At 46.3% G+C, this 18,323-nt stretch overlaps 1 protein-coding gene across 1 annotated transcript; it reads right to left on the reverse strand.

Annotated features, from left to right (window-relative positions):
• Window positions 1-2,204: 2,204 nt before the first annotated feature.
• Window positions 2,205-6,816, reverse strand: LOC127297439 (uncharacterized). Its single transcript, XM_051327740.2, has 5 exons — window positions 6,485-6,816; window positions 6,212-6,344; window positions 5,779-5,901; window positions 5,464-5,698; window positions 2,205-4,042 (listed from the first exon to the last, which is right to left on the reverse strand). The coding sequence occupies exons 2-5, from the start codon at window positions 6,332-6,334 to the stop codon at window positions 2,679-2,681; spliced, it is 1,845 nt and encodes a 614-aa protein (XP_051183700.1). The 5' UTR covers window positions 6,335-6,344; window positions 6,485-6,816; the 3' UTR covers window positions 2,205-2,678.
• Between the last annotated feature and the right edge of the window lie 11,507 nt (window positions 6,817-18,323).

Consider the following 18,323-nt stretch of genomic DNA (forward strand, 5'->3'; position numbering starts at 1 on the left):
GGGGCGGCGGCGGGATTGGCACGCCGCCCGCACTTAGCCGCCACCCGCCGCCGGGAGGCCTCGTGTCTGGCGGGCAGGGGTACCCCGCCTGGTGGAGGAGGTGCCCCTCCCACGCGTGGAGGGACCGGCGAGGGAAGCCGTTGTTGGCGGCGCCGTCTTCGTCGTTGTAGGCCATGGATCTCGTCGAGGTCGAGGAAGAGGAAGAGGAAGAGTGGTGTGACGCGTCGCGGCGAGCGGGGTATTTAGGCGAGCCAGGAGCCGGCGATTTATTGCCGCGTGGATGCTACGCGTCCGCGGCGAGCTGACCGGCGGCAGCCTTTACTCCGCGCGGAAGACGATGCGTCTGTCGCTGACCGGCCGGGTCCATCTCTCGCGCGGAAGCCGAAGCGAAAGCGCGGGAGAGAAATCTCGGCGTTTGACGCGCTTTCGCTTCGTCCGGAGTCCCCGAGCGCGCCTCGGGGGACCGGGGATAGCGTGGGCTCGCCGGATGTATTTTGGCCCAAATACGGAGAATAACGAGAAATCGGGGTCGCGAGTGGGCCAAAATTCGACGTCCGGATGAGAAAAACGTCGCTCGGGGACCTCATCGGGGAGATGAGTGGGGATGCTCTAACTGCAGACATGTTCGTCCCAAAAAAGTGACAAAAATAAGAGAGGAAGATCGAATCGATGCAGCAGCCATAATCAGACCGTTTGTGCACTGTCGTTTCGATGGCAAACACTGGAGTGTACGGTTCTATCATCATGCTCCCGACCCACTGAGACAGCAACAAGCCAACAAGTGTAGTTGATGCAATGAGACTAGCATTATATTCTGCCTAATCTCACTAGTGCAGTAACAGTGTACAGTGTGCGGTGTAGTAACAGTGCTACCGTGCTCTCAGGATGATGTATCTCACGAGAGCATGTTCCTGACATTGTGCAGATGCAAGAACGATCGCAATTTCGAACGAGGGCATGCATGTTCATGACATTCTGCAAAATCTGTAAGAATGGTGGGGAAAAATCATGATGATATCTTCGAGTTTGGCCAGCTACAGTATATCGTAGATCATGGCGTCTTTTCACCAACACCACTATGCGTCTATGCCTGCTGCTGCTCCATCCCGGTGCGCAACTTCGCACGCGAAAATCTGACAGAGTTCATGCGGTGATGCAGAGGTACATGCATCAGACTCTCGCGCCTTGACATGGTAATCTGATTTGGTACTAGATAAATTTGGTAGCATGCTTCTTTCTCACTTTCTGCACTTGCATCGGACTCAATGGCGTCCGTGGATTATAGTAGCTGCTTACGTGTTTGTACCACTAATTGTTAAGATAATTTGTGGTCTTTTATGATGTTACGTCTGCTATACACTGCACACCGATGTAACGTTGACAGGAATTCAGTGGCTCCCCTGTACCCACTTCGAAAACTAAGCGAAAAAGGCTCCTTCCGAAAAAAGATGAAAGAAAAACTAAGAAAATGGTGTAGTCGCAAGTTTCTGGTCTTATGTACTATTACATCTTGGCTATGCTGAAAACTCCTGCAATGCAACAGTACTTCATGGCTTGTGGAAAGTACTAGTCCGAACAAGGGTTACACACTTCGTATAACTTTGCAAAAAGGACTTTCATATTAAATTTGAGCAAAATAATATGAATTTTTTTGAGCAAAATAATAATTTGAGCTCACACCAAATAGTAATATATATATTTATACAATCCCTTTATCCCGTAGAAAAATATGATTATTTAGTGTAAGATCTATTTTTTTTAGAATATTACCCATTGAAATGTGAACAATATAATATGATCATTTATTAGGTGTTACGAAAAATGAGAAAATGAGAATGCTACAATTGCATTTTTATGAATAATTACAAGCCTACGTTCCAACCAATACATATGTGTGTGGGCTTTTATTTTCAAAACTTGCAAACATGTTTTATGTTTTATCTAAGTTTTAGAGTGAGTTTCGATGTACCTAGGTTCTAAAAATCGCCAAAAAATTAGATGCTTTTCTCACAAAAAGGAATAAAAGCTTAGTATGTTTTTTTTCCACAAAATGCATGAAAAAAGACTAGCGGGCTGGTCCTTTTATGGTAAAAAAATAAAATTAAAATGTAAGCAAGTTCCTGGCGTTATTTGTGTGTTGCTACTTTACACAAAGATGCAATGCAACAGTAGTCCATGGCATTTGGCAGGTTGTCACTGTAACATTGACAAATATGTTCCACTTCGATGCTTTTTCCCACAGGGCAAATATTTGGACCACAATTCCTCATATGGCAGCTCAGCAATTATCCTAACAGATACAGTAAACGATGTACACACAGGGAGCCTTGTTCTATGGAGCATCAATCCATCCAAAGGTTCCAGGTTACAAAAAGAAAAGTTTCAGGTTTACCATCACTTGCTAAATATAAATCTGCGTCTACCAAAGGCACAATCTAGCACTTCTCAGCGTCGTCGCGAAGCCTGTAGATTTTTAGCCAAAAAAATAATCCTTCTCCGACCGAATGATGGCTAGCAGCGACACACCGGGGTCTTCCGCTAGAGCTTCATACGCAGCAATATTCACAGAGCTGGTTAGAAACTTACAATTGTCCTTTGAACTCACCTAAACCTTCTGTTTCTCGGCGCTTGTGAGATACGACCCAGAGTACTGGTGCGTCGACATGAAAAATTCTCATTTAATTCCATGCATTAGAACAGCGTCTAGGTAGTCGTGATCGGGTCGACGGGGCATACTTGTCCCCAGGGTTTCTCCTCCGAGTCTTCCTGAGCTCGTACCCTATAGCATGCAAATCGTCGCATATCTCGTGCCTGGCCAGGGAGACGAGCCCGGGCAGTATCTCCCTCTGGAAGTCTCTCATTCCTCTTCCTCTCTTCAGCTTAATCCCACAGGACGGCCCGTCCTTGTCCGGTGCTCTCACGGGGATCGAGTCAGCGTCGTCTCTCATCTGCTCCAGGTTCATCACACCTTCCTCGAAAGAATCCAGTGAAACCTGAGGTTCGTCGCTTGCTTCCCGGTCATCTGTCTTGTTGTTGCTGCAGCGGCTGTCTGTGATCCATGCAGAGTTATCCGTGAATATGGAAACAAGCGTCTCGGCTGCCGTGGCTGCGATTTTTTCATCTTCTTCTGTACCTGGTTGGTGCATGCTGGTAGTATCCAGATTAGTTGGTGCTGTGTTGCTCGACGGTCTCAATCTTGGACAAGCATAGTCACGGCCTTGAGGAGTTTCTGGAATCGAAATTTGTCTGTTAGTTGCAATTCCAGATTCTGGTGACCGTACACTGTTGCCATCGATACTATCAGCCTCGCGACAATCTCTGATAGTTGGACTTTCAACGGAAGAAACGTTTCGCTGGCCCTCATTTTCAGTGAAGTAAAGGCTGGATGCAAGTTTTTCACTACCATCACCATTCAAATGATTCTCACTCAAACTGCTGGCTATCGTTGATGGCAACTCGATGCTTCCAACTGACACATTTAAGTCAAAACCCTCCATTTCACCATTTAAGTCAAAACCCCTTTGGTTATCCCTATTTTCAACAGAAGAAGCATTTCTACCACCTGACCCAACTGAGAATGCTTCACGAGGAAATCCCATGTTACCCTGAGAACTCAATCCCGAAACGTCGTGTAGTGTATGGTGATGCTGGATATTTCCTCTGAAATGCGTGACATGTTTAGAAGCGTCAACATGGAAAGGCTGAGAACTGCTCTGAGGGTCACAAAATCCTGCAGCTATCACTTTCCTGGCGCTATCTGGAGCAGAGATGGATGTTACAACTGTGATCGAGGACCCTTTTGATGATCCAACGCTAGATTCGCCTGCCATGTGGAATGCTTTGCTGGAGTTACCGCAGCATTCGCCAGACTGTATTGTACTTGAACTAGACAAAAGAGAACAGAACACTTTCGAAGGATCAGCGAAACCACTGAAATCATTTTCTTGAGCAACATTCAGGTCAATAAGCATGCCTCCAGATGCAGTAATCTTTTCTTTGACAGGTGAATGACTGTCTGGGGTATCACTAGATCCAGTTGAACCTGAAATATTGAAAAGATAAAGGATTAAGAGAATACTCCAGGAGACTCTCACACTTCTCCAGTCGAGTTACAAAAAATAATGCATAATATGAGTCTACACGGGAAGAGTTATACTATTAGTCAAGAGCTACACTAACTATATCCATGCAGTGCTTACAGAAGAGTTCATTGAGTCTGTAACTGTCATATGCACGAACCATTGAGATGGTCAAAACAATTTTAGTTACAATGATATACAGGACTCAAAAGCTTATTTTCTCCAGTAGAGTCTGAAATAGAATATTCCTCATAAAAAATGACTATTTGGGAGGGCAATCATATGACTCATGGAACATTGTATAATGGTGTAAAACTAACAATAGGGACTCTGGGTACCTGCATTTCTGCTATTCTAAATGAAATAAACAGATTTTGTAGTGGCGCTGATTAGATAAAAGATGATCAAACTGCAGACCATATTTTGAACGGATCAACTTGATTGATACTTTCATGCGTTGATATTGATAAGAAGTATTTAAAAATGGAATCACAACATATTAACTTGGCTTATTACCATATTGTTATACTGTCAAATACAGGATATGTAATGGACACAATCAGTGGCAAGGCAAGCGAGTGCGCAGCCAGCCCACCCGGGTTCGAATCCCCATCTCGCGGTAATTTCGCAGGGAGGGGCGAATAAACCGGGTTATCATCCTAGCGTCCATCCGCGAGGAGAGTCTCATCCTACCTAACAACGTATAGCCAAGGGAGGGATCATTCCCCCGTTGGTCAACGTTTTTAATGGACACAATCAAGTGCAGTGAGTAATAACACTTAATCTTTGAGACCCTATGCTTATTAACAATGGTTAAATGACCTCACCTTAAGACATGAACTACTCAATGAGCCGTTTTCTTGGTCAAATATCAACAATACAAACAAATAAAATCATGCCTAGGAAGAATTACACAAGAAGCAGCCCTGTTGGTTCCAACCTAAATGGATATTTCAGCTCAGCAAAATAAAAGATCAGAAATTTAGAGGAGTCGTATTGTTTCATCGAATTAATTACCCTATATTGGCATTGGCATTGTGTAAATAAAATAAGGCATTTTTTTTACATTGTTACAGTGCAACCTTGCAGAACCAAAACACATTAGTATGCACGGAATATGGCTCTTCGTGTTCCAATCACAAGGACCATTCTTTTGAAGCAACTCAATGTTTAGTAGGCACTTGGCTTTGCATTTGTGTCAGTTATGCTTGAGATAGTTATTTTTTCTTTGAACCACCTCAAAGTGAAGCAAAGTAAAAGTTTTGACATTAGATGATGTATTGGCATTAGCTATCATTCAATAATCTATACAGGCCAAGGAGGAATGCTCCTTAATTCACCAGAAGTAAGATGGGTCATAGCCTGCAATAATCCAAGAACCCACCTTTGCGGTTGGTGTAGTCACTGAACCGGGCAGAAGAAATAATCTCCACATCATCGTCATCTTCCGATGTTGCCGGTCTCTCTAAATCAATCATAGGGCGGTAGCCAGACCTCCCCTGTCCACCGCCATGATCAGGTTTTCTCCTGGAAGAACCCTCGCCACCCAGATTCTCTGCCCCTAGCTCATAGAAACGACGCGACATATCTGGATGAGTTTCGCTTTCATTCAAATCCATCTGTGGTATCAAAGAAGTCATTTAGCAGCACGAATTTGGGAAAAGTTGAGGTGACCCTTTCTCTAGATTGCATAGCTCACCATGCGAGAAGAACCATCCAGGGAATGCCGAGCATACAACACATTGCCGGGTTGCTGCTCCCAGAAGGGCCTACCGTTCGGGAGATTGTTGTGAGACCAATACATCCGATGCAGGTCCTTCACCTATCACAACCAGATGCATCCATCCAAATGAGGGAGTGAGCAATACTACTATTTAGCAGTCAAAGTAATCAACTTTATGAATCCAGCAGCAAAATAGATTTTTTCGACAAAGGGAATATATTAATATAAGTAGATATAGCAAAACAGATTAAGTAGTATTTATTATTCCATCTCAGAGGACGAATTACTTGAAAAATGGTAACTTTATTCGTTGGTTATTTTTCTTTCTTTTTTTGACCAAGAATTACATCAGCAGCTAGCTGGTATAGATGAAGAAAAAAAGAAACGAATTTCATATGAAGCAAATCACCTGGTGGCGGAAGGTGTGTTCTTGGCGGAGCATTGCGCGCTGGAGGCGGTGGTGGCCCTGCTGGACTGGCGGTTCCGGCTCCGGCGGCGAGCAGTTGAGATCCAAATCCATGACCGCCGCCATGATCTCTCCCCTGTATCCATCAACAACCAACAGAAACAGAAAAGCTAATTCAGATCAAGTAAATCGACCAACAGAAAGGAAGGAAAGTAAGACGCAAGCATCCAAATAGACGTGGATTAAAAAGAAGAAGAAAATATCGGGCGAGCTCACCGAATAATTGGAGGCGGATGCGGAGCAGGAGCAGGGGGGCTACTGGTCGCCTCCTTTGTGCATGCTTTTCTTGTGATGTTTTTCTTTCTTTCTTTCTTTGTTTGCCAAAGCCAAGCCCTCTCTTTCACCACATCTCGGGCGTCGCTGTTGTTTTCTCCCCTACCTCCAACTCCGATGAAGAAAGAATCTGTGTGCTTCTTTTTACTGGACAGTCGATCTGGGAGTGAGGGATGGGGGGAGAGCTCAGCTCAGCCTCAGCTGTGGTTGTTCTGGCTGCTGCTGTCCCGTCTCGGCTGGCTGGCAGCTACTGTGCTGCTCTACTCAATCTCTCTCTTACTTTCTCTTCACTTCCTCTGCTCTGCTCTGCTGCCGTTTTTCGTTTTCTTTTCTTCAGGGAGTATTTTTCACTGAACCACAATTGGACGGCAGTACGACCAGTCCACTGTTGGGGTTGAAAAAGTTGGGATTTTGGAACTGCTGGGAACTTGGATCGGTTCTACTGCACTTCCATTCTTTACTATAGTCAAAAATATATCTTCTACCATGAGGTCTGGAAGAAAATTTCCTTGGAATTGTAGCTAAATTTTCTGCAGAAATTAGGTACTGATGACTAGACTAAAGAATGGTCTTGTGATGAAATTCCTTGGTAGAATCAAGATAATATCATATCTTGACCCTCCCTGGCTGTGACACTCTGTCCTTGGATGGATGAGTAAAGTAATGTGGTGTGTGGATGTGTGATGCTGCCGATGATCTTTGTTTGTTTGCGTGTCAACTGTCGAAGGGGGTTGGGAGCGCGGATGGAATGGATCCCTGTCGGCCTCGCTCATCACTAGTATTTCCTACTACACACTAATCAAGCCAACGACTAACTGATAAATGCATATGGATGCAGGGTTCCAGTTTATTACTAGTGGTAGTAGTATTAACAATAATCCTGATGTGTTTCTAGTCTAGATTAAAAGTATGGAATTCCAAGGTTTTGATGCAAGTGTCGTTTTCATCTTGCTTTTGATTCTCCACTTTGTAAGTCACGACCGCGTTGCTACGAGGACCGGTGGAACAAGGAATATCCTCCACATATAACCATAAATAACCAAGAAAGAACAATATATTCCTCAAAGAAAAAATCAACGGACATAAGAACGAGGAAGAGAGGAGGAAACAAATAATGGGTGGTGATGATAGGAAAGGGACAGAGGAAAGGCTGTCATGAGAGAATAACTACAATGCTAGTTGAAAGTGCATGTCCTGCCCAAAAAGCCCCTATACCTTTGTCACCTCAGCTCCAGTCTCTCCTTCATGGGGGCCATATGCTGGGATGTGATGGGGTTCTCATCTGGGTGTGCGACAGCACCCCACTGCAATTTTCTTTTAGGTTTTGTGCTTGACCATGTCGTTGAAAGAAAACCATGTGTTTTGGCCTCAAATGGGCACCTTTTCTCCCAAAATTACCAAACAGAAAATGCATGAGTGCTGTTCTTTTTCGCTGTGAATCAGTCTCCTATAGCTAGCTGAGATTAACTCCATTGTTCGTAGTACTAATAGCATGATAGGTCAAGTGTACCAAGAAAACAAGAGCAGCAAAGCATAGCAAGCAAGAGGATGAGAAATTAAGTAGCACAGGGGACAAGTGGTCATGTGGTCCTCCCATGCCCTGACAAAATGAAAAAAGATTGTACTACTACCTATACTCATAAATCTTAGAGCATCTCCACTCATGCCTCCCATACAGCCCTGATACAGCCGTATGGGGGGTCGTCGGTGTCAAAACGGAAATGGGTGACGGTTGATTTCTAGCCGTGCCCTCTCTAAAAAAATGATAATTTTTTTATAGATAATTGGGTGATTGCATACATAATAATTTGTCCATAATTTGATTAAAAAATCCTAAATCTAATGGCGTCAACAGCCGAGGCCTAGGCGCTAGTACATCGCCGCCGCATAGTCCTCCTCCTCGTCCTCGTCAGGCTCCTGCTTCAGCAGCGCGTAGTAGCTGCAGCCCCGGCCGACGTTGCCGCGTCTGTGATGCCTGCTCGACGGGCCGGCGTCGCTGTCGTCCTATGGGTTGACGAACAAGCCGAGGCACCATGTGTGATTGGCCTCCTTGCGGCGGTGCTCTGCCGCCGACCATGGTGTCTCCTCGAATGAGGCGCGCTCGGCGACCCGCTGGCCCGAAAACTCTTTTGCGACGACACCCCCCATAACCCTTTAGGGGCCTTTAGGACCCCACTGGAGATGCTCTTAGGATGAAAAAAGGGATTACATGGAGCCATGTGGGTACTACATAGTACTCTGTCTCTTCAATATTAGTTGTCGTTAGTATAATATTTATTCGATAAAGATTAGTATAATATATATGTATCTACACATATTTTTGTACAAATATATATGCATCTGCGACAACGAATATGAAACGGGGAAGCACTATGTAGGAGTACCGCGTTGATCGGTCGGAACATAATGTGAGTTAATTTTTTTTTTAAACAGAAGGCTCGAAAGCCCGGCTTTGAATTAACAAAGCCATCAACCGGCCAGGAGTTACAACAGGACACCACACCACACACGCACACCACGGCAGGAAAGATACACGGGTACATACAGAACGAATTACAACACTGCACTACGAGCGAGGACAAGCTTGCAGGAGTGCAGACCGCCGCTGTTCGACACCAAGGACACCGACCGGAGGCACGGCGAGGCACTGCCCGGAGCAGAATTGTAGTCTTGATTCCGAGGAGAACAGCCAGGACTCCGAGCACCAGAAGCACCAACCTGTTCTCATGCCGAAGAGGGCCCCTGCCCACTCGCCTAGTTCGAAGGCGTCGGACCATCGGACATGAGAGAGGCTCACCCTAGAGCCGCAGAGGTGTTGGGCTCCGGACCCGACGCCACCCTGGAGAAGACTACCTTGACAAGGATCACACCATACCGGCCGCACTGCCGAGCACTTGGACATCCACCAACGACGAGAAATCCGCCAGGAGCACCTGCAGAGGATGGGGCAGACTGCCCACGACGCACGCATACGGGCTAGAGATCACCGCAGCTGCACAGGACCGACATTGCCCAAAGCTGCAACCTTCAGCTCTGCCAACCTACCGAAACCTCCCCAGGCGGCGCCTCCAAGAAGGTCACGACGCCAACAGCGCGTCGCCGCCGCCCAATCAACAAGATTTGGACTTTCGTCCGGGAGGTGGGGGGAAGGTGAGCAGGAGCCCAGGATAGCAGCTACAACCTCAGAACCGACGTGAACCGTAGCTCAACGCCGCAGACGCTGCCCGCCGCCGCCTCACATCCCGAAGGAGTCGAGGACGCCGGACCGAGGCACCCACCACGATGCCCGCCGTAGGACATCGGGGGAGACGAACCAGCGCCCTCGCTGCTCGCCGACCAGGCGCATCGAGGCCGCCCACCCGAGGCAGCCCTGATGAGGCCCAGACCTAGGCCCGCTGGCCCAGATCTGGGCCCGCCGCCGCCACCCATGGCTACGGCGCGCCGTCGCAGGGCCGCGCCGGCCCGCCGAGGCCGAGCCGCGCCGCCACCCCGCCGGAGAATCGCCTTCACCACGCCGTGGTCAAGCCACCGCGCCGCCGCGCCGTACGCCAAGCACGGCGCCCCCACCGACCGCGCCGCCACCGCGCCACCGCAGCCACGCGGGGGAGAGAGAAGCCCCGCCGGCGCCGGCGCCCCGGGGCTTTGCCCGGCAACGCCCTCTGGCGGCGGCGAGGGAGGGACGGGGGGGAGGGGCTGGAGTTGGGGAGGGCTAGGGTTTCGCCCTGCGCTCGCGGGAGCGGCAGGACGAAACGGGGATGTGAGTTAATTAATTAGCGGAAATAAAATCTAGGGAGAGATAGTGCAAGTCAAAGCATATGTTATGGTTATAGATGGCAGGCAGGATTCTCACATAAAGGTTGAGGAGTACATCTTGTTCAAGCTGATATTTTGTGCGTGCCCGGATCGATCTGCCTAACTTTAGTCCATCATTTATTCTTCCCCAGAAAGGCCCCTTCAAATGTAGCAGTACGTTGCTGGTGGCCTAGCTCGTTTCTCTTCTCGCGCGACGGGGCCCTCGTGTTTATTTGCAGCGACGTACCACGAAAGCTACTGGCATCAGTACTAGCTGGCTAGTTGCCACACATTATTTGCAAAGTGTTGCCCACGTACGTAGCCACCGCTGCAGACAAACTTGTTTTTTTTTTCAGAGATTAATTGCAGGTATGACAAGGAAATAGTATAGTTTTGTTTGGTAACTTGGGTTAAAAGTTATATAACACATGAGATAAACCGGTCTCCATAATCTATTCCCGTCCCTTTCAAAAAATAATCTATTCTCGTCGGCAAAAATCCTTATCCCGAGCATGAAATGAGGAAAAAACTGAGTGTAGCTTTCAGAGGGGAAAAGCATGTGCGAGTTCTGTGTTCGCGTGTATCAATCACGTGTCAGGTGGAGAGAGATTGGCACAACTAGCAGCGCACCTATTTTATATTCATACAAACCATCCACATGTACATTTGTCTAACTTACTAAAAAATAGCAACATTTAGTAGACTAAATTAGTATCGCTAAATTTATCTTGTAATGTACTTTCATAATATACCATTTTTCGATAAAGTCAAAATATACCATTTGATATCATATATGTCGTTATTTTGTAAAATTGACCAAATTTAAGAAAATTTGACTTAATAAAAAATTAAAGTACACTTCTTTATTAATAAAGGGATTATTTCAAGAATTAATTCATCTAAACTAACAAATGCTTCTAGCAGAGTATTATCGTCAGACTGGTTCCAATTAGTCTTTACATGCAGCTGTGATTGAGCAACTACTTCCTATGAACCAAATTAATTAACGCAGCTTGAACATATATTTTTATAGGACATAGTCTATGGGTGCACCAATTAATTTAAGTCGAATGGAGTATATAGCTTCTACGAGTAGTGCGTGCATATATACCGCCTCACCAGTCACCACATGACATAACCATGCACATTGTACCTGTGATGAGTACTACTTTGAACAAGATTCGAGGCCCCATCAGTCGGCGTGCGAATCTCCAAGTGATAATTAAGCATATCTGCTAGCTGGTACTACTAGCGGCACTTGTTGGGCAGTTAATCAAGTGTGCATGTGCAAACTTAAGGACAACACTGACAGTATCGTTTAGGGCATCTTCAGGCGACAGACATATTTCAAACACACAATGTGTCTGTTTTGGTTTGTTTGGTTTTCATTCGCCTTTAATTTTGCCTCTTCTCCGAAATGGCTTGTGATGCCCTAGTGGGGACGCTCTTTTTTTTTTGTTTATAGTCAGTGACCGACAAGGTATTAACTTGTCAATGCCTACAAGTTGTAGACTAGGGTTTTCGTGGAAGTAGAGGGCAAGTAGATCTCGAAGGTTTCAGCCGGAAAAGTACTCGACTGGTAGAAAACTAGGGTTGTGTTGACAATGAAATCGATCCCCTCTTTCTCCCTCGGCTCCACTTTATATAGGAGGCGGAGCCGAGGGTTTCGTGATGTACAAGTTTACAAAGATCGGGAGACTCTTTGAGTTCGTCCCGTAATAGTTACAAGCTATTATTCCTAATACAACTCTATTTTTCCAAATCGATATTTAATTGGGTTTCCGGGCTTCATATTCTTCGAGCTATGGGCCTTCAGTAAACCCCGGGTACCTTCTTCGGCAGGTCCATTGGGATGCCTATGTCAGTAGCCCCCGAGATTTTGCTTGGATCGGAGAATCAAGCAAAATCTCCATTATTACAATTAACACATGACTTCTTCGAGTCACTAAATAATTGTCATAAAATAATCATATGTTGTACAGGGATAATGGTAGATGGGGCTGGTTCATCTGACGGATCAGGTACCAGTTAACTGCTCTCGTGGCAATCCCACAAAAACCTACTTCAAGATCAAGTCCCTGGACATGATCCCGGTATACTGGCGTAATTCGACATGTGCCGCTTAAGGTCTTACCATATGCCGAACTCCAGTCATATTTTATCGGGTACCTAACGTATCCGTTAGGATTTTTCTTCGCATCTGTTGATACGGAAAAAAGTAGCAGAGCGCATTCATGTGCGTTACCACGCCACACATGACGGATCCCGGGGTCTTACCTTCGTAAAGTATTACGGTATTCAGAGATTTAACCGCGACTGAGGCGCTCTGAGAATATATTGTCGAGTGCCTTTTTCGGCTGTTGGAATAGCACATTTATTCGAGTAATATGATACTTTTTTATCTTGACCTCTCGATGGGAGTATATGAAGAGTTATAGAATAACTCGAAATATACTCACTTTGACTCCTTCAGTTTCATCGGGTACGCGATCAGCGTTTTCGATGGGAGTAGCCCCCGAGGCTATAGCCAAGTGCTTGTACTTGGTTGTAGGCTCACCTTTTTATCATCTTGTCGCTATATTGTCAACTCTCCTACTTTTTCCATCTTTATCGGGTGCGCGACCAGCGCTCCCGATGGGAGTAGCCCCCGAGCGTTTGAACAAATATAATTATTTGATCAAAAGCTCTCGAGGTTTCTCTTATTTGAATCCTCAACAATTCTTCTGCCGCTGTTTCGAAATACTTATTCGAGGTTTTCCAATGATTACGTCAACACTGACGACAGCCACGAACTCTGTGTTGGGAAGGTGCGAGCCCTGTCACTTCGCTGACATATGGACCCGAAACTCTGCGTCGTTGGACACGTTATGCAAGTGGGGAACACACGTCCTCCGCTTTTTCCGGCACGCGCGCTGCGGCGCTTGTCCAGTAACTTCTCAGTAAATATACGATTATACCCTCTATAACACGTGTAAGGCATCGGATTTATTTCCTTTTAGCCAACGGTGCGACGGATCGCTTTCTTGGTATAAATACTCTCATTCCTCCTCAATCTTTCCCTTCGCTGCGCCGCTCAACTTTTCCCCCTCTCTGCGAAAACTCCATTGTCGTCCCCCAAGCTCGTTGCGCTTCTTCTCATCTCCACTTTCCTCCACCACTTGTTTGAATGTCACCGCGCACCAAACTCCTCAGACACACCGCTCCGGGAACCAATATGGCGACAGAAGATTTTGAGATCTCTGGATGGGAGAGATCCAAGATCTCAAACCAAGACGTGAGCATGCTCAAGAAACTTGGGCTGATGAAGAAGGAGGAAGGGCTGATCTTCCCTGAGGATGAAAGTTTCCCTACCCTTCGCATCGGATACCGGGTAACATTCATCGACCACCTCATCCGCGGCCTTTCCACCCCCATCCACGAATTCCTCCGTGGATTGCTTTTTGTCTATGGGCTTCAGCTACACCAGCTGAATCCCAACTCCATCCTCCACATCTCCATCTTTATCACCTTGTGTGAATGCTTTCTCGGGACCCATCCTAATTGGGGCCTGTGGAAACGCATCTTCTATCTTCGCCGCAACAGCTCCCGCAACATTGCCTACAATGTAGGTGGTGTTGTTATCTGTGTCCGACCCGAAGTTGACTACTTCGACGTCAAATTCCCTGACTCTATTCAAGGATGGCACCGGAGATGGTTATACATTCAAGAGGAGCATGTCGACTTGTAGTAATACAATATCGCTCCTTTCGATGGTGCCGCGAAAATCTTTCGGCACCGGTCGTGGGACGCCGAAGCTTCCGAGGAAGAAAAAACGGCGACAAATGCACTGATGAAGCGCATCCACGAGCTTCAGAACACCCGCGGTAAAGAACTGTCGGGTGTTCAAATCACTGTCCACTTCCTTAGGATTAGGGTGCAGCCTCTGCAGGCTCACAAAAACCCCCTCTGGATGTATGTTAGCGAAGAAGATGTCGACCGCGTATCCAAGGACCTTTCTATGAAGGACTTGGAGAAGCTTGTCCGACGTTTTTCGTCTCTAAGCAAGAAAGACAAGGTTCCAACCTCTTGTCGCGTGGAGCCATACAGCAGCACCAACGCCCTCCCCAAAGTAAGTAACTTGTCTATCGAGTTTCTATTTTTTCGACTGCTGTCTTTCTTAACTTTCCCTTGGTATTGATTTACCTTCTACAGAACCATCAAGTCCTGTCTTCTCTGCCTCCCCTACCTGAGGATAGAGAGGTCGACGAACGAGCCGTCGTCACCGTCGATTCGCAGGGAACTTCTCGACCTGAGAGTGAAGTCGCGGGATCTCACAAATCCGTGGCTTCCTCCGAAAAAGAGATGGAATCTGAAGCTTCTGAATTAGTGCGCTCTCCTCCTTCCGCTGTTTCTCCAAAGAACAAAAGGAAAAGGGATGAAGTCGAAGATTCTGGCGCCTCCAAACCCATTGGGTCACCTGCCGAGGAAACTTGTCCCGAGGAAGAGGGTGGCTTCTGCCCTTACGAAGATGTTATCATTAGCTCGTAAGTGTCGCTGTTTCTTTCTTATTTTTTTGTGCATATTTCTCATAAATATCCTCATGTTTCTTTCTTGACAGTGGCGAAGAAGAAGAAGAACCCGCTGCTAATGTGACGGCTCCAACGAGCACGTCGAATACCTTGGTTCTTTCGGAAGCACGTCGTGCTGCTGAGAAACCTTCGCCTTCTCGCCATCAAGATATGGAAACGTCGACTCCTGTCGCCAGCCCCCGAGTGCCTTCACCGAAAAGGCCAAGGGTTGAACTTGGTAAAAACTACGACTTGTTGGCTGGAAGTTCAACGACTCCTCCCTTGGATGACGTAAGTATTCCTTTTGGCTATCTTGATTTTGTCAATCTCATTTTGTACCATTTGTCGATTTTTTTCCTTCTGACCCTGTCTCTCGACTCTCTTTGTAGCCTCTGATGAAACATTTCATCAGTCTCGGTACCCAATTTATTGGGTATCGTGATACTATCGAAGATTTGAAAGGTAAACCTTGCTTTCTGCGGATATGATATTTTGTTTTTCCTTGACTGGATTACGTTGTATTTTGATTTCAAATTCCTGCAACATCTCCTTCCTCCAGAGGCTCTCGCCAAAGCCAACAAACGTGCTGATGATCTTGCTGTCAAGCTTGATCAAAGCGAGAAGGCTCGCAAAAAGGCTGAGCAAGACGATGCCTCTGTTGAAGATCTTCGGAAGAAGCTCCATCATGCTGAGAATGCTTTGAGCGAGAAGACGACTCAACAGATTGCGCGTGAAGAGGCCATCATAGGCCGCTTAGAGTCGCAAAATCGGCGCTTTGTCAGTAAGTTCTTTGATCACTTTTCTCAAGCTTCTTCTAGGATTGGCTCTCCGCATATTTCTTGATAAACCCGAATTTTGTTTCAGCAGGAAAAATGGGTGAAGATTTTGCCCTTTAGGAAGCTGAGGAAGATCGTCTTCTCGATGCCCTCTCCATCCTTGAACTTCATGGGGATCTGGCGCGCAGCAGTATTGTCGATGCGCGGACCGCGTTCACGCGCCTCTTCCCCTACTTCTTCCCCAAGCAAACACAACCAACTACCTTCTCTGAGCTTGCCAGGCGCTTCCTTCCCCAGGAAGATCTTGGATTGGCTTTTCGGCAGGAGAATTTGAAGGTTGGGGTCAAAGGAACCATAGCCCTGGTTGCCGAGAGTCATCAACATGTCGACTGGGTGAAGGCTGGTGAGACGAAGGGAATAAACAAAGAGAAGTGGAAGTCCTTGGTGAAGGCTGCCAAGCCACACTCTAAGAAGATCCTCTCCTTCCTGGGATACAAACCAGCTGCTTCCTCCAGTTCCGCCAAGCCGGAGGTCAAGTAGACCAACTTATTCCTCCATTCTTTTCTTTTTCTTTTGGTAGTTGTCGATATCTTCATGATGTACGACTACTTTTGTCGACTCACTAGGAGTCGACCTTTTGTAATGGATCCCGACTTATGTAAATATCCCAATTTATGAATGAAAAGGAGGGAATCCTTCTGTGGTAATTGATGTCGACTTTTTTCTTTTCTTTCAGTTGGTGTTTGATAATTACTCTAAGACCTCTAGACCGTCATCTGCTTCCCCTGCCACTTCTCGCTCTAAACGGATAGCTGACGATGTTTTGCTGGATGATTCCTCATCTTTGAACCTGGATCGACTAGAATTAGCTGAACTTCGACAACAACTCCAAGCCATGAGGAAGCAATCCATTATTGTCATGGACCAATCCCAGAAATCTTCCGAACGGGAGAAAATAGCTATTCAATAGGCTCAAGAAGCCTTAGACTTGAAAGAATCTGCGGTTGCCGAAGCTTTACTGGCTACTTCTCGAGAAAATTATATGCTTGAGCTGTTGAATGACGCAAGCCTGGATATGGCGGGTAAGTTTCATCTCTTGTATCCTTCTGTTTGTTATCTGAAACCACTTTTTTGCAAACCTAATTGTATCCTTTGACATGGTTAGGCTCCTTTTTGGATGCTGCTGCCGAAGATCAACGTGTTGATGCGAGGTCGAAGGTTCTTATTCAACTTGCTCTGCAGAACAACGCCAATTTTTGGGCTACCCCGGACTGAACCCGACAAATTGTGCGATTTCAGGATCGTGCTTCTCAGGTTCGGGAGTATCTGGACTTCTGCACAAAGACACTGGCCATGGTTTATAATGCCATGTTTCCTCGGAATCCTCAGCCTAAAACTCTTCCTGACTTGATGGACAAATTCAAGAATGTTCATCGAATCCATGGATTTGTGAAGGCGCAGTTAATGGCTGGTGCTAGGTTCTCTATGATCATGCTCCAAATCTACTACCCGAAATTGGATATGTCCAATGTTGTTGATCTTTGCCACGCCCGATTAAGAAAACGAAGGAGGAACGTCGACAAGATCAACGATGTGGTGACACCCGTAGCCAAAAAGATGATTGAAGATCTTCTTCGGATGGATACTGCGTACTTCACAGAGAACCATTATGCTGATTCCATGGGTGCTTCTGCGGAAGATGAAAGGGTCAATATAGATGACCTGATAAAAGATACTTGAAAACCTTTTCCCTGCTGTCGGATTTTTCCTGAAATCAAAGAGAGATCTTGTGTATATTGCGAGAACTATGTATAGTCAAAACTAGTTGTATTTATTTTTTCTCCTCCTTTAGCCCCCGAGTGTTTCGGTGGGCGTATGTATGTTATTTGCGAGGTGTTTAGACCAAAGCAAATAAATTGAGTTTATATTGTAAGGATCGAGTATATATTGTTCAATTTGCGGGTTGCAAGCCCCCGAGCCTGTCGAAGAAAAAGATGTATATCACCAATATCTTTACTATATTGCAGCATCGTGAGCCCGCCTCATTAAAAACCTTCCAGCCCCACTCGGTGCCCTGAAAGGAAAAGAGTGCGTCTGAAAACTCGCGAGCTTTTCAGTACATTGTATGTTTACATGCATATCTCTATTTTGACTTCTATGCGTAAAAACGCCGAAGCTGTGCCACGTTCCATGGATTTGGCTCTGCGACCCCTGTCTTCTTGTCCTTTATTCTATACGCTCCTCCTGCGATCACTTCTATGATGATGTATGGTCCTACCCATGGTGACTCGAATTTTTCGTGGCTGTCCTGGGTAAGTCGAAGAACGAGGTCGCCAACTTGAAAAGACCTTGGACGCAAACGTCGACTATGATAGTTTTTCAGGTCTTGCTGGTACTTGGTAACTCTTGACAGCACCTCATCTCTAGCTTCGTCAAGTGCATCGACGTTATCCTCTAGTGCCTTTCTTGAAGTTTCTTCATCATATTCCGCCACTCTCGGGAAATTGTGTTCTATTTCTATCGGGAGCACTGCCTCGGCCCCATGGACTAAAAAGAACGGAGTTTCCTGTGTTGCTGTATTGGGTGTTGTCCGTATACTCCACAACACGCTAGGCAACTCTCCTGGCCAAGTGTGTCGAGCTTTCTCCAAAGGTGTTAACAATCGTT

This window comes from Lolium perenne, chromosome 4 (assembly GCF_019359855.2).
Source record: "Lolium perenne isolate Kyuss_39 chromosome 4, Kyuss_2.0, whole genome shotgun sequence".
Taxonomy (NCBI): domain Eukaryota; kingdom Viridiplantae; phylum Streptophyta; class Magnoliopsida; order Poales; family Poaceae; genus Lolium; species Lolium perenne.